This window comes from Durio zibethinus, chromosome 19, assembly GCF_047325235.1.
Source record: "Durio zibethinus cultivar Kanyao isolate XHJ-2024 chromosome 19, ASM4732523v1, whole genome shotgun sequence".
NCBI lineage: Eukaryota > Viridiplantae > Streptophyta > Magnoliopsida > Malvales > Malvaceae > Durio > Durio zibethinus.
In genome coordinates, this window is record NC_143180.1 from 3006279 (window position 1) to 3027978 (window position 21700).

General features: G+C 31.0%; 2 protein-coding genes and 1 pseudogene across 3 annotated transcripts; 1 reads left to right on the top strand and 2 right to left on the bottom strand.

Annotated features, from left to right (window-relative positions):
* Positions 1 to 9703: 9703 nt before the first annotated feature.
* Positions 9704 to 11986, top strand: LOC111309811 (F-box protein At2g39490-like). Its single transcript, XM_022908813.2, has 3 exons — positions 9704 to 10607; positions 10826 to 10987; positions 11448 to 11986. The coding sequence occupies exons 1-3, from the start codon at positions 9807 to 9809 to the stop codon at positions 11814 to 11816; spliced, it is 1332 nt and encodes a 443-aa protein (XP_022764548.2). The 5' UTR covers positions 9704 to 9806; the 3' UTR covers positions 11817 to 11986.
* Positions 11987 to 13123: 1137 nt separating this feature from the next.
* LOC111309812 (aquaporin TIP1-2) lies at positions 13124 to 14898 on the bottom strand. The gene is made up of 3 exons (XM_022908814.2): positions 14619 to 14898; positions 13933 to 14183; positions 13124 to 13783 (listed from the first exon to the last, which is right to left on the bottom strand). The coding sequence occupies exons 1-3, from the start codon at positions 14749 to 14751 to the stop codon at positions 13409 to 13411; spliced, it is 759 nt and encodes a 252-aa protein (XP_022764549.1). The 5' UTR covers positions 14752 to 14898; the 3' UTR covers positions 13124 to 13408.
* A 3515-nt stretch (positions 14899 to 18413) lies between these two features.
* Positions 18414 to 21484, bottom strand: LOC111309814 (receptor-like protein kinase THESEUS 1 pseudogene; annotated as a pseudogene). Its single transcript, XR_016330319.1, has one exon. The product of XR_016330319.1 is annotated as a receptor-like protein kinase THESEUS 1 pseudogene (transcript).
* Positions 21485 to 21700: the final 216 nt, after the last annotated feature.

The window sequence follows — 21700 nt, forward strand, 5'->3', positions numbered from 1 at the left end:
ATGAAAAATGAAAAATAAAAAAAAAATAAAAATAAAAAAAAATGAATGAAAAATGAGGACTCAAGGCGAAAACCCTAAAAGGGTGGTTTGAGTCATAGGGGGTTTGTCTAAGTTAAAAACCTGAAAAGGTAGCTTAGATAAGGAGAATACAACAAATTCGTTGGCATGGAGGCTAGCAAATTTGAAGGAGCTCCAAGTTGTTAAATACATTAGAGGGTTGGGTTTTCAAAAAAACCTTGAGATATGTTATCATGATTATCCGATTGTTCATTTTTGGGTTTTGTCCCCTCACTTATCCTTGTAATTCTTTTCTGGCCAAAGTTTGCCAACATTTTGCTAATAAAAGATATTTTATTTCACTTTTTGTGTCTTTTTTTGTGACTGTTTTTCAACCATTCTTATTCTTTTCCTCTTAATACCCTACAATGGAAGAAATGTGCAAATGCATTCTTACTTTTTGAGTTTGAAATAATGATTATGAATGAGTAATGGCATGAAAGATTTTTACATTACATTCAATAAGTCAAGAGTGATAAAGGCAAAATCAAGATGTTCAGTTCCTGATAAGGACATTAAATTTGGAAAGAAATTTCTTACAAGAAGAATGTGAGTGAAAGAGACAATTAAGAGTTACATTGGCTCGATCTTAGAAGAGCAGCGTAATCTGGTTTTTGAAGAATCAAAGGGTTTGATGCCCAAGAAAAGAGCTTGAGAAACTTGAGTACCATAATTGAATAGGAGTTAATTAGCCAACATTTGCATAACATGCATTGAACTTCATATACATTGCATAGCATATACTACATAAATTCAAGAAGCAGGAGTATTCTAAAATCCCTCATAGAGAAGATAAATGTGAAGACATTTTTAAATTTGAGAAAAAGCTTGTCAGGTAAGTTCCTAATCCTTGAAATAGGATGTCTTTTGGTATCAAGATTGATTTATAAGACCTTTGGGCATAATCCCCTGAAATTCTTTCAAATACGATTTTTCACTCCTTTGAACATGAATGTCAATTAGCCATTTACTTTTCAAAGTCGTTGAGCCTCTGATTAGAGGAACCATTTATTTTTTAAAAGTTATCGAGCCTCTGATTAGAGGGGTCTTATTTATTTTTTAAAAGTCGTTGAGCCTCTGATTAGAGGAGCCTTATTTATTTTTTAAAGTCGTTAAGCTTCTGATTAGAGGAGCTTTATTCATTTTCAAAGTCATTGAGCCTTTGATTAAATGAGCCATATTTATTTTTCAAAGTCGTTGAGCCTCTGATTAGAGAAGCTTTATTCATTTTCAAAGTCGTTGAGCCTCTGATTAAATGAGCATTGTTTATTCAATTTTTCTTAAAAATAAATTTTCAAAAAAAAAAGATTTTGAGTAAAAGTTAAAAGTATCAATTTTCCTTGAAATTAAAGTTTCAAAAGAATATTTTTGGAGAAAAGATGAAAGTATCAGTTTTTCCTGCATAAAAACAATCATTTTTTCTTTTTTATTTCTTTAGATTTTTTTTAATGTTAAATAATTCGACGATGGAGCTTCTGCAAGTGAAACAGTAGTTTTTTTGCATACTCTTGAGGTAAGGGGATTTTCTTAATTTTTTGCTAAAAATATTAGAGTCAATTGAGAATAATTTCCAACAACTAATTACTTGATAAAATTTTAAGGCTTATTGGATAACACAAAATTAAGCTGATACCATCTTTTGATGGGCATTGTGAGGGTGCTATAACCTTCTTCACACGTAACTAAACTCTCGAACCCTGTTCTAGTTAGTAGACCCGAACCTATTTTTTAAGGATCCTTAAACTTAGGTGTTCTCTGAAAGGATAGATTCTTTAGGTGGCCAATCGCACCTAGATAAAAAAGATTAGTGGTGACTCATAAAGTCAATGTCTAGTGATAGATCTCCGGATTTAGACTTTATGACAAAGGCTTCAAAGGAGCTATTTCAATACTGGATTGATAATTGTTATTAAAGCAAACTCTACTAAAAGTAAGTAATCATCCTAACTACCTTTTAGATCAATCACACATGCTCGAATAATATCTTTTAAAGTCTGATTCATTTTCTTTTTTTGCCTATCTGTCTGGGGGTGAAAAGCTGTACTCAATTTCAAATTTATCTCCATAGCCCACTGTAAGCTTACCCAAAATTTAGAAACAAATCTGAATCTCTATCTGATACAATATTCACTAGAACTCTATACAATCAAAAAATTTCATCCATGTACAATTATGCTAGTTTATCAAGTGGAGTAGTCGACTTGATAGGTAGAAAATGAACTGATTAGTGAGTCTATCAACAACTACCCACATTAAATATTCTCTTTTGATGACCTAGGCAATCCCACTATGAAATCCATAGAGATGTGCTCCCACTTTCATTCTGATATCTCCAAAGGTTTAACAACTTTGATGGTTTTTGGTGTTCAGCCTTAACTTGCTAACACATAAGACATTGGGATACAAATTGAGTTATTTCACATTTCATGTTATTACACCAAAAACTTTCTTTCAAATCCTAATACATCTTAGTGCCTCCATGATGTATAGTGAATTGAGACTTATGTGCTTCCTCTAAGATATCTTGTTTTAGCTCAAAATCATTTGGTACACATAATCTGTTTCCAAAGTGTAATGTGCCATCCTCATAAAGCTTAAACTCTAGCCGTAAACCATTTTACACATTGTTTTTGATTCTATACAACTCACTATCTTTTTTTTTATGCAAATTTTATCTTTTTTTTTTTTTTATCAAAGTTGGTTGAACCAACAAATTAGCCATAACAACACTCTTTTTGTGTATAGTAACCTTGATTTGCTGCGCATTAAGTTCTTCCAACAATTTTGGTTATGAAGTAATCAAAGCAGCCATACTTTCAATAGGCTTTCTACTAAGAGCATCAGTGACTACATTGGCTTTGCTATGATGATAATTAATAGTCAAATCATAATCTTTGATTAGTTTAAACCATCTCATCTGTCTCATGTTCAATTCTTTTTGCATGAATAGATACTTTAAACTCTTATGATTTGAATAAATTGCACAAGACTTCTCATACAAATAATGTCTTTAAATTTTGAAAGTAAACATAATGACAACAAACTCTAAGTCATGAGTTGGATAATTCTATTTGTAGGGTTTTATTTGCTTAGAAGCATAAGCAATTATCCTATCATTTTGCATTAACACATAACCCAACCCCTTCTTGGAAGTATCACTATAAATGGTAAAACTACTAAAATTAGAAGGTAGGGTAAGGATAGGTGCTAACACCAATCATTGTTTTAACTCTTGAAAACTCTGTTCATATTTAAACCATTCAAATTTCACTTGTTTTTAATTTAAATGAGTCAATAGCATAGTAATTTGAGAGAACCCCTCAATAAATCAGCTATAATAACTTGTTAAGCCTATAAAACTTCTCACTTCTGTCACATTTATTAGATGAGGCCAATTCACCACTACCTCAATCTTTTTTGGATCAACTAAAATCCCATCTTTAGAATAACATGGCTAAAGAAAGTAACACTTGCTAACCAAAATTCACATTTGCTAAACTTTGTAAAGAGTTATTTATCTTGCAAGGTTTATAGTACAATCTTTAAATGTTTCTCATTTTTCTTATCACTCTTAGAATAAACCAGAATGTCATCAATGAAAATAACAACAAACTAATCTAGATACTACTTAAAGATTTTGTTCATCAAGTCTATAAATATAGCAGGCATATTTGTTAATCCAAAAGGCATAAAAAAAAATTTATAATGGCCATACCTAATCTTGAAAGTAATATTTGATATGTCATCTATCTTAATCTTTAACTAATGATATCCAAACTGTAAATAAATCTTTGAAAAAACTTTTGTACTTTGTAACTAATCAAACAAGTCATTGATTCGAGAAAAAAGGATATTTGTTCTTCACAGTCACTTTTATTTAACTTCATATAATTAATGTATAAGTGCAAACTCCCACCATTCTTTTTAACAAACAATATAGAAGCTCTTCAAGGTGACACATTAGGATGAATAAACTTTTTTTCTAATAGTTCTTGAAGTTGTACCTTTAGTTCACGTAACACAAATAGAGCCATATGATAAAGAGACTTAGATATTGGTCTAGTTCTAAGGATAAGATCAATTTCAAATTCAATTTCTCAATTAGGAAGTAAGTCAGGTAAGTCATTAGGAAAGACATCAAGAAAATCCCTAACAACTAGAATATCTTCTAATCGTGAGCCTACATTCATTTGATTGTCTTTCATATAGGCGAGGTAGCCTTGACACCCTTTCTTTAAAGATTGTATGGCACTTAAAATCGATACAACCTGACACGAAAGGCTCAACTGATCATTTTCATATACAAGTTTTGGTTATCCTGGACACTGAAACACTACTCTCTTTCCATAGCAATTAATAAATGCATGATGTACAGATAACCAATTCATTCTTATGATCACATCAAACTCTAGCATCTTTAATTGTACTAAGTTTGCTAGTAGTTCATAACCCCCTATATGTATAACACAATTCTTATAAATAATATTAACACATAATTTTTTTTACAAAAGTAGCAACATATAAAGGTTCATTCAACTTCTTAGGTTGAATGCTCAAGGATGCAGCAAACTTGACAAATACAAAGCTATAAGAGGCACTGGAATCAAATAGAACATTGGCATTGACATGATTAATGGGAATAGTACCATCACCACATTGTCACTTGTGTTAGCATCTTGACGAGTAAAAACGAAAACTCGAGCATTTCCCTTCTGTAGTTATTTTGCTGGTTTAGCTTTAACAACATCATTCTTCTTGTTTGGATAGTCTCGAGCAATATGCCTATATTTCCCACATTTGAAGGAAACTCTTACTTTCCTAAGACATGGTCTAGAATGAAACCAATCGTAAAAATTACATTTATCAAGCTTACTACCAAATTTCATCCATCATTTCTTACCTACATTTCCTTTTACATTCTTTTGGCGATTACTTTGATCTCTTTCAAACCTCAAGCATTTCTTATCACCCCTCTCTTACTAATATATTTTTATATCTGACTCAATCTTCAATGCTTGCTGTAACATATCTTTGTAACTATCAATTATGTGAGAAGACAAATAAGACTGAATACTTGCTTTAACCCATGCTCGAATTGTATCGTCTTATTCTTATCTGAGTCAATGATGTGAGTGCAAAAACATTCTAACTTGTTAAACTTGTTGGCATACTCTAGCACAAACATATTATGCTTTTGTTATAACTACAAAAACTCATTCTCCTTCTTTACTTTCACTAACTCTGGAAAATATTAATAATTTTTTTTTTAAACTTTTCCCAAGTTAAAGGCTCGCTTAAATCTTCAAATGTGAGATTTATAAAATCCCACTAGTACTTAGTATTTCCCTTTAGTTGAATGATAGCCAAACTTAACTTTAAATCCTAAAAAATTCGTATCGCCTTAAAAAGTTTTTTCAACTTTTTAACCCAAACTTCTATAGTCAAAAGACTATGGCCATCTTCAAACTGAAGATAGGTTAACCCTTTGAAATCGCTCATAAGTTATCTCACATTGTTATAGATTTTCTTATGTCTGCTATTGTTGTATCAAATTAGACACCACCTAACGCACTCTAATTAAATCATCTTGCATAATAGGAGCATTAAGAGCATTTTCAATATTAATTTGCTAATTTAAAACATTGATGGTTTCAGATTCATCCTTTCTCTTATCAGTTCTTTTCTTTTGACCAGTAAGGTCTGCTAATGCCTCATTTTTATCACTCATTCTCACTTAAATTAGTATCAACGAAAATAGTTCGTAAGTGAGCAAAATGAAACAAATGAATCTTATTAGCATAAATGTTAAGAATATTTAAGTTCTACACACACTATAATTTGGTTTTTGCCTTTTTTGGATCTTAAACCTTGGCTTTAATACCACTTTATGTCACACATCGAGATCAAGATATAACACGTTTATATTACTTTGAAGTAAAATCTCAAAGCAACACGAAGCCTAATCTATAACCATTGAAAACTTCTCAAATAAAATAAGGTTCTTAATAAGTTTTAATATCTGTAAAATAACTAAATAACAAGTTTTTAAATCATCAATGTCGAGTATTGCAACTAAAAGGGACAATACTTCATACAATTTTATTCTCTAAATAGTTCTCCAATGCTTAGATTCTTCTAACTTTTCACAAGATTAATCATAGTTATCATTCATTTTATCTATAAAAGAAAAGAAAATGGGGATTGAACAAACCACAATTCAGCAAGTATAGATTCATATACTTTATCGGATCAAACATAGCTTTCATATGTACTATATAGATCATTCCAAAAATATTCATCAAATCATAATGTCAGAAATAATTCAAAGATCAGCATTCTGTCAAATATTTCATAGATCGTAAATCAATATCAAAACATGTCACCAAATTCTGGATCAATTTGTAAAAATTATCATAAATCATCATTATATTTCATATATTGTTAGCTATAGTCACTACTATAACTCGTGACATTGATCGTATCGATAATTTCATCATCATAATTATTACTAATTATTATAACCTGCTAGCCAATGCCTAAGGCTAATTATTATAACCCGTTAACAAGACTATATGATCATATCTATGCTAATTACTATAACTCATTAACCAGGGCTTAATGCTAACTACTATAACCTGTTAGTGAAAGTCATATGATCATATATATACTAACTACTATAACCCATTAGCCATGACCATAGAACTAGTTCTGATGTTGATGATCCCACTTCCTAGGAATGTAAAAATGTAGCTATCATAAAATCGTTTCTTAAACATAAATCATTTTCAGCATGATTTATCATTTACTTAGCAAACACCAAAATAATCATATGTTTAATCCTATTTTCATATATCGAAAATAATGAAATAAAATATTTATTCATTCTGAAATATACATATATATATATATGTTTGAAAACAAGTAAAGTGTATGAGATTCTACTTTACCTCATTTCAATTCCACCACTTAGTTTTTCCTTTCAAATAATTAACGACTTATTCAAGATAATTTCAACATAATAGTAATTAATTAACCCATTTTGAGACTAATTATATAAAAAACAATTAGGTTAAACAAATGTTAACTCAACTAATTAATATTGACAACCTAAGCTACTTTCACTAAAATAGCCATATCTCAAAATATCAAACAGAATTAAGATATTTTTAATGCGTTAAAAACTAGACTCGATAAGCTTTCTAACCATATATTACCTATCTTGTGATTCCTTATAGATTAATTATAATAATTTTTACAATGCATGTCATATGTTGCTCCCAATAGCATGTATACCTTTTAATAAAAATTATGTATTTATTCATAGGAGACTTGGAATTCAGTTCTGTATGTTTTGTTGGAAAGTAAACTTAGTGGCCTTTTCAAACATATATGCTCAATACATAATTCCTTATATAAAAATTAAGAAAAATTTCATAATTCCTCCGTGTTGCCACTACTAAGCAGCCTGCACATCATTAAGTAAAAATTAAATTACTCTTCATAAAAAACTCAAAATTGACTTCTGTTTATTTCATTGAAAATTAAATTCAACAAGCTTTCGAATAATATATAATAATCATAGCAGTATTTAATCCCTTAATATAAAATATTATCTTAATATGTCACTACAAATACTAGGGTTCATACGAAATAAAAATTTTCCTTTCTAATCCCATTAAATTTCTATTTCCTATTTTTACAATAATAAAATCACATTACTAAACTTTCTCAATACTTTATTAGACCCTAATTAAAGTCAAAATAATTTGCCTAAACTAATCTTGAAGAGGGACAATGGATTTCCTAAAATTTTAGGATTTCTCAATTATAAGTTAAATCTCAAGACTTAACAATCAATATTATTTTTCTAAAATTGAAGAAAATTATTTACTCACCTTTGAAAAACAATTCTTTTTGTAGATTTTGTTTCTTATCCTTCACTTGAAATCTTTCGATTTGTCTTTTCTATATACAAAAGAAAGGAGAAATAAACCTTTTTTTTTTCTCGATCAATTGTTGGCCACACAAATGATAAATGCTAACCCTATTAAAAGTTGGATTATTTATCAATAGGTCCTATGCATTTCTTGTTCTTTATTAAAGAGTTTCTCAACTTATAAAAATACTTAAAACAGTTTTTTTTTACTAGTATTACAATACGTATTTGACATAAAATAGATACAACATGAATACACAAATTGTTAAAACTACTTAAAATAAGAATTATAAGGTAGAATAAAAATGTTGATTTAAATTAATATAGTCTAACAGGGACAAGAATGTATGGAAATAAAATGATTTTAATGAAGATTAAATTTGTGATCCAACTAATAAATTATATCAAGAAAATCCTAAAATTTTAGATTTTAGACACTAATAAGAAAATGGCATGTCTTACTATTTCTTATAGAAAACTATCAATTATACCAAATGTATCTTGACCCTAATCAACTTAAAATAGTAACATAAAGTATTGAGAGTTTAATTTACTATATAACCTTGAGGACCAAAAACATAATATCCAAAATATTTGTACTCTTTGACTTAGCAATGCAAGATGATTAACCCCTCTTGCTGCCTCGCATTCCATAAATTCTTTTTTAATTAATTTTGTTTGTTTGACACAACTAAATTTTGAGTTCATGTCTCAATTTTTTTTTTCATTATTTTTTATTTTTTATTATATCATAAAAGATATATATCATCATGTTAATTCTGATAATAGAATTTAAAAATTTCATTGCCATATAATTTTTTATAAATGAATTTATTTTTTATACACTAAAAATTTTTAACTTCATAAATGAGGGTAAGAGCTTAACATATGTTTTTTTAAAATTATTTTTTATTTTTTAATATATCATTGTTACTCTTCTAATCGTATTTGTGAGGTCTAAAAATTCTACGGTGAATGAAATAATTTTTCATAATTTTAAATTAAAATATTCTAATAATAAGAAATATTTAATTTAAAGATAATGAAAATTTTAATTTTAAAACTTTGTTCAATTTTAACAAGCTTTAAATTTGTACTTTTATACAAAGAGATACTAATTGAGTGACAATTATAGAAGTAACTTAAAGCTACTTAATTGCCCAATTCCATTTCAGTGGAGACCTTTTTCTTTTTCTCTTTTTGGCCAAATGGGAACTATAATTTTTTTTATAAATGAAGTCTTGAAAAAAAAAAAAAAATCTAAGTATCCATATTTAAACCCCAAATCTGTTAGATGCAATTTCTTAAAAATAATTGCATGAACTAATTAAATTAAGTTATGGGATATTTTTGTTGCATCTTTGCAAAAAAAAAAAAAAAAAGACGAGCAAGTGCCAGTTAACTTAAAAGCAACTAATTTTCTTTTTATTGACAATTTCAAATATCATTTCCTTGCATATTTTAGCATAATTAGAACAATTTAACAAAAGTCCTACAGCCATTTTATAACATTAATTAAAGTCAGTTGCTTGTAATTTTGGAATTTGACTATAATTACAACTGGGCTAATCCATTGCTAAATTTGTGAAAAAAAAAGACACAATCCGACAATAAGCAGGTGAAATTGATTTTTTAATCACCATTTTGGCAAAACCTCCCAAGAAAATCAATCCTATAAGAGGAGTTTCCACCAGCTCCAATTTGATTCACGGCAAATGCCAGGGTGAGGTTTTTATTGTTTTATTATTTCTTTTTTCTCTCTGTTAATGTTCATGCATTCTTGTGAATTTGAACTTGGAACAGGAGATTTTCCATGGAAGTAAAAGCTGGAGATTTTATCAGTAGTTTACCAGATGAGATACTTTTCCACATAATCTCTTTACTTCCCTTTGAATCTGCTATCCAAACTATATTCCTATCGACCCGATGGAGATTTTTATGGAACCTGGCTTTGGTTCAACATGGAAGCAAGGAAGATGTTCCCACTGCAGTTTCAGGTTTCCTGACAAATTTTGATGAGCACAATCCAACAAGGAATACCAGAAGGCTTCGGTTCCATTTTGGCGCAGATGGTGTCTTATCAGCCATTATTGCACCTAACAATAAACTTCACCTGGATTTCTCAGCAGACAACCAGGAACATCCTAGGCAGTTTGGCTGGCAAATAGAGTTGAACCCTCAAAATCTTAGTCTTCAGCCAACTCCTTCTACTTTCTTTGTTAAGACCCTTTACTTGATATCAGTAAACCACCTCAGCAGTGAAGCAGTTTCATCTATGGTCTCAAATCTTCAGCTTCTTGAAAACCTGAAAATCATTGGATGCAATGGATTGGAATCCTTGAGCATTGATTCTGAGAGAAAGCTTTTAAACTTAACCATATTTGATTGTCCACACTTGAAATCTCTCCATATCAGATCTTATAAACTTACAACTTTTTTGTATAGAGGGCAATTTCCTTGGTTTTGGCCTGAGTTTCATTTCAACTTGGCAAATGCCATGCTTGATTCTAGGAAAGGCCCTGGCTACAGTACCTTCCAAACTTGTGATTTTGATAGAGTCCTGCTGACAATAAAGAATTCTGAAATTCTTACTTTATGCAAATGGACTTTTCAGGTACGCTATTTTTATTTTTCTAATTTTTTTTTTATACTTTGGGAGGCTGACAAAATTTGGATTCGAGTTACTGAAATTAAGAACCTTGCACTCTATGAGCAATAGACCCAGCCACTGTTAGCGTATTTTTCTAATTTTAGTTTCAAACTAGGCTGCTTCTAGCGCAGTCATAATGACTAAAATAATCAGATTTTTTTTTTTTTTTTTTGCAAATGCAGGCATTAATCTGTCCATCACTATCATCTTTTCAAGCTGATTTCCAATTTTATAGGCTAAAAGAGCTTTGGTGGATCGATAATCATTCAAAGGGAGTAGCCAATAATGATGCTCTAATCACCTTCTTGAAACTCTGTCCTTCCTTAGAGAGACTCTTCGTGACTGTAAGTTTAATTTTCCCTTGACTTTGGGAGACAGATAACTTGAATTTCTTGACTTTTGGTACATATCTTGTGAATCACATTGCTAGTATTTGTGTAACACAACAATCTCGGATATTATAAAGATCCACTATAGTTTATATATGTTTGAATTCATATAAGTTACCTTTTATAGAATAAAATTACGTGACTTTTGAATCAAATTTTACAGGTTTGATGTGGATTTCCGTAATATATACATATATATATAACGACGTAAAATCATATTAGTGAAATATTTTTTGTGAAACAACAAATAATATTTCATAAATTAGATAACAGATTTCTGTAATTTAAATATTTGACACTTCGTTTAATCATGAATTTGAAAGCAACCTTAGAATTAATCCTGCAAATCTACTTAAATATGCTGAAATGTTGATCCTTGTTAGAGGAATTGATGTACTGATTATTGAATGTGCAGATTGATCATAACAGCTATGTCATGCCAAGTGCAGCCACATGTTCCAAGCAAGTATGTAGATACAAAAAGTTGCAGCATCTCAAACTGGTTAAATTGGAGGGATTTGCCAATCAAGATGATGAGAGTTCATTCGCCGAGCGTCTACAAGATGTTGTGGCTGTGGAACCATTAATCCTAACAACAGCGGATGGTATGTGTTTCAGAAATTTGACTAAGATTTCTTCACGTGAATCTCACGAGCCAGAGGAGTCTCCTTCACCAATTTCACAAGAAAGGTATTCTTACATGTTTGTTCAAGTGCAAAACATCAATGAGTTTTGTCCCAAACATGCTCACATGATCAGTTTGTACTGCCAGAAAAATCACTAGTTTCTCCAATAAGGTTTTCATTCCCAACCCAATTTTATGATGCACTTTTTTGTTACGTGGATACTCCAATCCATATACATAAGCAGTTTAGTAATTAAGATTATGTGAAATATGCATAATTTTTCCCTTTTTTTGTTGAAATTTTGTAAAGTTAAGACCCTGCCCTTCCTGAAATGATCTTAAAGATACACTCTCCCACATTATCCTTATGCATGTTTTCCAACGACCGAATCCAGGTTAAATTTCAATATTATTTGTCAGACTACTTCAAAACACCAGCAGTGTTAAGAATATTTATTTAATTTCATGTCCTTTATATTCGGCCATAAACAAGGAAATTGTGCGTCAGATTACAAGACAGATTCAAAATCAAGTTAACAAGAAAGGGTTATAAAATTTCTTTAAATCTTCTCCTAATGTTTGATTTTATAATCACTAAATCTTGAACCATAGATTAAGTCAATGAGTCATTTCTTGTTTCTTAAGCTCATGAATATGAAATCAATAACGTGAAGCTGATCTTTGCAGCCACCATAATCCTTGATCTTTTCTGATTTTTATTGGTTGGATTGATTATGGCACACTTTTGACTATGATATGATATTAAAGCTGAAAATCATATAATAACATTAAAGAATAGGGGAAGTCGCATCCATGAAAATTTTTCTAATTTATTTTCTTGATTAGAGAGGTTGAATACTTGAATTAACTAGCAGGAAGAATTGAATCGGACAAACATGAATTATCAATCAAGACTTTCAAAGAAGATAATACTTCAATTTGATAGCCAATAATTTTTTATTTAAATGTCTCTATTAAGGAGATTTATATATCTCAAAGATTACAAGTTGATTTTTTTTTTATTCAAAAGTCATACGTGAACTTTAGAAAGGAGAATGAAGTACTTTGTATAGTACAAAATAGAATGGACTTTCATATGCCAAAATCAAATATCTAATCTATTTTTTTTGTCACATTTAGGCTGATATTTAGATTTTAATTTGATAAAACAATCAATTTTCATATCTTGATATCTAAGACTGATCAAAATAAATCAAGCTAGTTAAATTATTTATTTTATAACTTCTGACAAAAAAGAAAAATCACTTTATAGTTTTTTTTTTTTTTTACCATTGCATTGTAGCTATTGATCTAAGGCTTCAATTTCACATTAACATATTTTAAAAATATATTATGATATATATAAAAAAAATGAATTCATATTATGAGAAGTATTTTATAAGATAAAATCGTATGAACTTTATAATATTTTATTATCAATTTAGATGATAATTTTCGTTGGATAATCGATATATCAGCATAACTTACGTAAAATTTCTTAAGAATTTCAGATGACCATGATAAATTAACTGATATAACAAAGAGAGCCAAGAAGCTCTTATTCGCTCCTATAACACAAATTTAGAACAAAACAACTACATCTACTACACAAGACAAAAATACAAGCAATTCAAATTCAACCCAAATTTCATCCTGAGAAACAATCAACTTCAATTCTTGTCCCATTTTTTGTTCTCTCCATGACATAAAAATTTCAGAGAGAAACTTGAGCCTTGACAGGAAAGAAGTTGTTAAAAATCACTGGTAGAGAGAGGCTCATGGGAGGCATCACCAACGAAGATGTTGTCATAAACAATGGCAGCAATGGCAGCCCCAACCAATGGGCCAAGCCAATAGACCCAGTGGTTAGTCCAGGTCCAGCTAACCACAGCAGGACCAAATGAGACTGCTGGGTTCATTGAAGCACCATCAAAAGCACCACCAGCCAAGATGTTGGCACCTACTATGAAGCCAATGGCAATAGGAGCAATAATCCCCAAATCTCCTTTCTTGGGATCCAATGCTGTGGCATATACCGTGTAGACAAGGCCAAAAGTCATCACAATCTCAAAGACAAGTGCATTCCAGGCTGATACATCCGAGGATAGAGAGAATGCTGATGTTTCCTACAATGACACCAATTATAATTGTTTTACAAAATAAAATAAACAAACGGTCAAATTTATATCAATCAATTGAGTTAAATACTCAGGTGCATGCATGTACTCTTAAGTCTCGACCAATTAGATGACCAAAATTTTCACGAGTTTCTTACCAATCCGCCAGTGGCAAACTTAAGAAGCAAGCAAGCGACGACTGAGCCTAGCAACTGTGCAATCCAGTACAAAATGCCTCTCAGCAAAGTAATTTTGCCACCAATGAATGCACCAAATGTCACGGCGGGGTTGACATGACCACCTGAAATGTTTGCACCTACCGAAACCGCCACAAATAGGGCAAATGCATGAGCCAATGATGCAGCAACAAGACCGGCTGGTGTGCTTGACCCATTATTGGTTAGCTTGTCTGTCAACAAAAAAAAAAAAAAACCGCCCTTTAATAATCATTGTTTCAACTAATTTAATGGTTTTCTTTAATCATTTGGTTAGTAACTATGACTTAGGCTGAACTTGGTTGCAACTGTATCTTAGTGCAGTTAAATTTCAAAAATTTTCAATGAAAATCAAATGAAAATTCAGTGAGATGTGTTTGGTAAAAAGAGCACAAATTTTTTTACTGAAACTTTAAGGTCTAATATAAAATCTTTTTCAATCTTATTTATAATAATTTTTACCCTCACTTTTAATATAATTGAAATTCAAGACTCTTAATATATTTTAAAATAATAAATTTTTATTTTGAAAATTTGTTATTAAATATTTTCTAAACACATAATTGCATGAAATAAATGTTTTATTTTTGTCTATACACAGAAAGAAAAAATCGAATTTGAGATCATACTGAAAGCCATGCCGGATCCTTCTCCGGCAAATACAAAAATAAGCATTGAAAAAAATTCTGCTAAAGCTGCCTTAATCGCATCCGGATGGCTTGCCTCCCCCGACGTCCCGATTGCAATTCTATTAATTGGCATTTTCTCCAAAAATAATTTTTCTTCAACCTAAATTCTCCCTATCAAAAGAAGCATCAAGAGCTATTTCTTGCTGCTTTGCTTGCTAAGAATATAGCTCTCAATTTTGTGTTAGTGTTCAGTAAGAACTTTTGACTTTTATATATGCCTAATAAAATAACGGGCTAAGTAACCGATGGTGCAGGTAACCAGTGGAAGAGTAGGGGCCACATTTTCAAAGCCACATGTCGGTGACTTTACAGCTAGTAAATGGGCGTGTGTGGTTGTGATTACTTGTAGCTACGGCGAATGAGGCGAGGAAGAAATGTGCATCGCCGACCAAATGATGCGGTGGGGCCCTGATGATGATTGTGTGGTGTGTAGTCCATTGAAAGTCTTGTAGGCGAGCGAGATGGGCGGCTGGAAAACCGATCATTTGAATATTAAAAATCAAACGTGTGATTTGTGTGTGACTGTCGTGGGCCGACGGAAATAGGATTTTTAAGCCTTTGAGGTTGTTGTAAATGGGCCCACTAGGATCCAACCACTTCTTTTAATTTCATCAATTTTGGTACTTGATATAATCTTTAAAAAATTAAAAAATACAAAATTTTGGTTTTATTAAATAGAAAATACAAAAGAACTTTTTTTCAAAAAAAATTTCTTATTGGGATAATATTTTATTTTCATTGACTCACTATTGTTACTTGATGATGGTGATCATTTTAATTTATGAATTATAGTATTAAAAACTCGAATTTCAAATTATTCTCTTACCAATGTTTATTGTTTTATTTTTTTTTTCCACTTTGAATATGGTATGTGATAGAATTGGAAAAAAAAAACTAAAATCATACATGACACATATGGATGCATATGTATAGAATTATGTTACTAATAAGATTAAAATTGATCATCCATTAAAAAATATTAAAATTGAATAATAATTTACTAAAGTACTATCATTTAAACAATATATATATATATACACATATTATTATTTTTATTGTGTGTGTATGTATGTACGTAATTGCGCGCATAATTGAAAGTGTTGAATTCTAATAAAATATGAATAGTAATGTTTGTCCTAGAACTTTGCTAATAATCCAATCCGTGATAAGAGGAAAAAGGTAAGATGATGAATTATTATTGGTGTAAAGGATGCAATAACACACACCAACCTTTTTTTTTTTTTTTTTTGCTTACTTTGATTGCTATCAAACATAGATCTTTCTAGACTTTCTTGATAGATCATAAATGTAATGTGAAGGGTAGTTGATTTATATAATTATTTTTAAAAAATATCATTTAATAAGTTTAAAGCATAATTTAACACCTATAATATTTTTTATCTTAAATTTTTACTTTTATTATAAAAAAAAATTGTAGAGGAGCAATTAAAGCTATATTTATGATGAAAGCAAAATTATTGACTAGTTATATGATGACTTCACCATAGGACTTAATGGATATGTTAAAATGTGATATTATTAAATTTAGGAAAAACATATACCAATGAAATGCATTTAAATTAGTAAGCTTCTAATTGTTATTTTAATCCAAGTTTTAATGCACAAACTTGATAAGTCAAATTAGGTGAAATCTAAAAAAAACATTATCCTTAAGCATAAATTAATCAAATTAGATGGAGTTAATCAAATTAGATGGAGTCTTAAAAAAACATTATCCTTAAGCATGAATTAATCTTTGGGGTGATTAGGTCTAGCATGAGGTGGGAGTAGGTATGGCATTAATTATTCAAAGAAACCAAATATTATGACAACCAATGTTTAATCATTTGGTCCACAACCTTTTCTCAGTATTACAAATAAAAAGCATTGAAAGATATAAAATTAGTAGCAATTGGAAAAAGAAAAGATATGAAATATGGTGCTTTTCAAAATTAAAACATGAGAATATATAGACAATCCCCAAACATTTAGGAAAAAAAAAGTAAAATAAAAATGGAAGAAAATTCACTTTAAAAAATTCAATTTGAAATTTAGTAGCCGATCTGATTTATTCATCCATTTTATTTTATTCATTATACTAATTATTTGATTGTGATTGTAATTTTTAATTTTTTTAATATATTATTAAAATAATAATAATAATATTCATTTATAAATCTTTATTTTATCACAATGGTTTGAAGAATTAAATAATGGTATTATTGTTTACTTACAATTCATGATCTATCCTAATTTGTCTAAAAATCATAACTTTCATACTTTTATATATTTTTGCCCATAGGCACGTAAGCTATTAATAAAATATTAAAATTTAATTCTTAATAATCTTAAATATATATATATATTATGTTAAAAAGCTCCAATTCAATTAAGTCAGTGAAAATATAATCAAACAATCAATCAAACACACAAAAAAAATAATAATTTAATATAGTTCAATCCAATCGACCTACGTTAACAGATGAGAAATAAGATTCATTAATTGTAAAAAATTACAAATAAATATCAAATCAAATCAAACATTCATAACTAATACCCATAGACCCTCTTAATCTTCTTTAATCTTATAAAGTATTCTCAACTCAAACAAACGCATCTCATGTGCACCTTTTTTAACACAAACAATCACATACACGTATGTACCTATCTATCATATTTATGTAGATCATCTCAGTTTTCTTTAGTCCACTCTCATACACCATACAAATATATACACACATAAGACATAAATCTCCTGTAATCTTATGAGGTGTTTGTCTTATAAAATTTTATAATTCTCTTATATCTTTTTCTTATATATAATTTTATAGAGGCTTTACCTATTTATAATCATATAAACTTATCTATTAAAAATATTTTTTCTTTTAAAATTTTTTTTCTACAAATCTTCTTGTCCATCAGTAATATTTAACTAATTCGAAACAAATTTCTTTTAAGATTTGAGTTATTATTTCTAACAATATATATATATATATATATATATATATATATATATATTGAATAGAACAAAATCATCCAAACTAAAATATTAGACCGACCATTTCCCATATAAGGAGCTTCTCTTACAATCAACTTTCATCATTTGTAATAAAATTGAACTTGTCCCCCTTAATAATTGTATTTTCTTGACTGAGCATCCAGTGATCGTTGTCCTTTAGTTAGAATTAATTGGAGATTGAGATTTCTTGTTGGGTTACCTTGTGAGAAAATTCTAAGAAAGGTTATATCAACTTATATAGAAGACGAGATTTTGTTGTCGTAAATTATTTCGGGTTTGGTTCTTTTCATTTACTTAACATTCGTAATATGCTCGAGTCTCTTTTTTTTTTTTTTTTTTCTAGAGTCACGAAACCAAATTATATAGATTGGAAAATAATTTGTTGGCCAAAATTAATATGTGAGCTACATGGACTTTGAAATCGGATTTGAATTACTAACTATTGCATGATCGATTAATAAAATGTTGAACTTTTAATTTTAGTAAGTCTTGTTGTTGCCTACATTCTTCTCTCTTCTCTAATTTTGTTGTTCATAAGCAGTTACAACATTAACATAGCTCAAATGAAAACTACAGGTGAATCCCAATATTTTGGTTTGAGTGGGATTTCAATTATTGGGCTGCTTCTCTGATAGGGAACACTGTAGAAAAAGATGATGTTTTCCTCTCCAGTTTCATGGTAGTACAATGATAATTGACCAGGGCTGAATCTCATATTTTGCAATAACTTCACTCCATAGAATAAACTACAGAAACAAATGAACAAACATTATAAATCAAGAAAAATTTTATTAATTCAGATCCAAATCGAGATTATCAAAATTTGAATCCTAGAATGTAGGCAACAACAAGACTATCTGCCTTTTGGATCCATAAGCTCTGAGAACACGTCACTTGTGGTAGTTGTTGTATCAGTAGCTTGATCACTGATACAATCAAAGTGATTAGCATTGATAGATTCAACTTGGGGGATCCATCCAGGAATATCTGGAATATGGTTTGCACTATTCTCAGATGAAGCAGTATGTTGTATGGAAGCCTCTTGTAGTTCAAGAGCATACTCCAAATTCCATAACACGTCTCCCATTGTAGGTCTCTCAGCTCCATGTTCTGCCAGGCATTTCTCAGCTGTTTCACTGAATTTTCTCAGGGATTCAAGATTGATAAATCCTACAAGATGAGGATCTATAATCCTTTCTAACAGGCCTTTCTTTTGCCAATGCATAGCCCATTCTGCTATATTAACCTGTTCCCTAGGAAGAGCAGGGTTTATAGCAGGCCGAGCACATAAAATTTCCATGAGAACTACTCCAAAAGAATACACATCAGATTTCTCTGTGAGTTGCTGTCGACGAAAGTACTCAGGATCAAGATAACCAAAGCTTCCTTTCACGGCAGTGCTGACATGAGTTTGATCCACAGTGGGACCTAGCTTTGACAACCCAAAATCTGCAACTTTTGCTGTGAAATTCTCATCAAGAAGTATGTTGGTTGTTTTCACATCGCGGTGGATGATAGTTTCTGCTGCTCCTGTGTGGAGGTAGTGTAGGCCTTTTGCAGCTCCAATACAGATTTCCAGTCTTTGTTTCCAGCTAAGTGGGGAAAGATTGGAGCCATACAAGTGCCTCCGCAAAGGACCACCTGCCATGAACTCATAAACGAGGATCATCTCATTTTGTTCTTCACAGTAACCTATGAGAGAAACCAGGTGCCGATGCCTCAACTTGGAGAGCATCAGAATTTCTGTCCTGAACTCAGTTAGTCCTTGCCGGGATCCTGGATTTCCGCGCTTTACTGCAACCATGAACCCATTCTCTAGCATACCTTTATAAACCTTTCCAAATCCACCTACACCAATGACCAAACTCTCATCAAAGTTCTTGGTTGCTTCACGAATCTCTGAGAAAGATAGAATGCGGCCTAAACCATGAGATTGTGCTGTTGAAGCAAGACTGCAAATTGAAACTTTGGAATCTGAATTTCCCACATTTTTCGGCAGTGGAAACCAGGTTGAGGAGCAACGTTTTGGCTTCTTTGGCTGACGCAAGTGCAGGAAAAAAATTGCTAAAATGACCGTTACAACTGTGAAAACTGCTGCTGAACAGATTGCTAGGACAATCAATTTTCTGCTTGGGATCTTTGAGTTCTTATTAATTTCACAAACATTTCCATCAAGGCTATCACAAGGATTGCTCATTTTCAAGATCTCTAAACCATTCAAAATTGCATTGCTTGGAAGATTTCTTAAATCAGGAGGACCTATTTGAATCAAAATCTGAGTTGATCCCATCGAAACATTCACCAGGAAATCTACGTAGTAAGCAGCTGATAATGCCTTTGTCCTACTGGAAATATCAAAAGAGGTCAAAGCAGATTGCTTGTTGATGTAGACATTGAAAACTAAGCTGCTAAGAGCTACACTAACAATGTCACAAAAATGCAACCTAATAAGATAAGTAAAACCTTCTTCAACTTCAAATGTCCATGAAATGTTAAACTTCTGATCGGTAACATTTGCTTCAGCCATTTCTTGAGCAGTGGCATAAACCCAATTCGGAGCAATTTCCGCTGATATTCCATCAGGGTACATGATCAAATTAGGATTGACCATAACATTTCGGGCAGAAGCAGCATTTACTAAATATGGTTGATCTGGCTCCCATATCCTCCACATTGAATCATTCTTGGGAGTTAAAAGAGGACCCCCCATGTTTATCCTGTAAGCTGTCTCGAAAGCTACATGTTTCGAGATCTCAACTTCAGGTCCTAATGGAATTGGCACAAGACTGGAACGGAAATTCTTGTTGGGTACAGCCACAACCTCAATCCCATTGATAAATGCAAGCGAGCCATTTCTGGGAGAAAATGTCAGTTCCAATTTTTTTGAACTCGAACTTCCTATCTCAATCACATATTCCTTCACTAGAGGAGAGTTTTGGCCCATTTTCAAAAAAGAAAACTGGTGAAGCAGTGTGATTCCATTGGCTGTAACTGAAAAAACTGCAGACTTCAAATCATACTTTGTATCTTGAACTGGGAAAAAATGTAGCCTTAGCCAATGGCGGCCAATCTGCTTAGTTCTAATAGCATATGCTGAAGTTTTTTCAAAAACTCTAGCAAAATTGTACAGAGCTGAGTTACCCGAACTGCTCATTTCATCCTCAGAAACAACAATTTCTGAAGAAGGGGACATTTTCACAAGAGGAATACTACTATCAGGCTGAAAAACCCGAGAATCATCAACTTCTATTGGGTTACTTCCCCCACAATTAATCAAGAAAACATCAACAGGACTATAAGTAGAACAGATTATAGGGTGAACAAAAAAAACAAATGGAAAAAAGATTAACAATAACTTAAATGATACTTTCATTTCTTCACTTTCCATTGACTTTAAAAGTCTAGAAAAGTTGAACTAGACAATGTAACATGACATACCAATTGTAATTCTGATTCTGCCACTTATCTTTCATGTCTTAATGAGAATATAGTTGGAGTTGTAGCATACCTGGAAAGAGAAGATAGAGGTGAGTTTGGGGTGTGGGGGATGAGAGTTATGATGGTGGTTAATTCTACTATTTCCAAAACATGGGCTCTGACATTGTGTAAATACCTCACAGATAGCATTAAATATTAAAAAATGAAAATAAATAAAAAAAAGGGAAAAGGTTTGGGAACTATGGGGAAACCGACTTAACTGAAACTTTATGACATTTTCTTCTTTCTTTTAATATTTTGCGGCATTTAAGGTGAGGAACATGAGGGTCTGGTATTAAAAAATTTGCAGGCCATTGGGGGACCCTGACTAAAGCAACGACCAGAGATGATGGGTTGACCAACTACCCTTTTTTACCAGAAATTCTTCAGAGCTTAGAAACCTAAATCCTTCATTACTTAAGCTTAAATTTTTCGATTTTGAGAAGTATAAGCAATGCTTTTGCACATGTTCACATTCTTGATCCAAAACCATTTTCCATCAACTTGCCTTAGATTTAAAAATTTT

Coding starts and splice junctions, on each gene's coding strand:
- LOC111309812 (XM_022908814.2), bottom strand. CDS start 14,751: ATGCCAATTAATAGAATTGCAATCGGGACGTCGGGGGAGGCAAGCCAT. Junction 14,184..14,618: donor AGGATCCGGCATGGCTTTCA/GTATGATCTCAA, acceptor TTTTGTTGACAG/ACAAGCTAACCAATAATGGG. Junction 13,784..13,932: donor AGTTTGCCACTGGCGGATTG/GTAAGAAACTCG, acceptor GTGTCATTGTAG/GAAACATCAGCATTCTCTCT.
- LOC111309811 (XM_022908813.2), top strand. CDS start 9,807: ATGGAAGTAAAAGCTGGAGATTTTATCAGTAGTTTACCAGATGAGATA. Junction 10,608..10,825: donor TATGCAAATGGACTTTTCAG/GTACGCTATTTT, acceptor TTGCAAATGCAG/GCATTAATCTGTCCATCACT. Junction 10,988..11,447: donor TAGAGAGACTCTTCGTGACT/GTAAGTTTAATT, acceptor TTGAATGTGCAG/ATTGATCATAACAGCTATGT.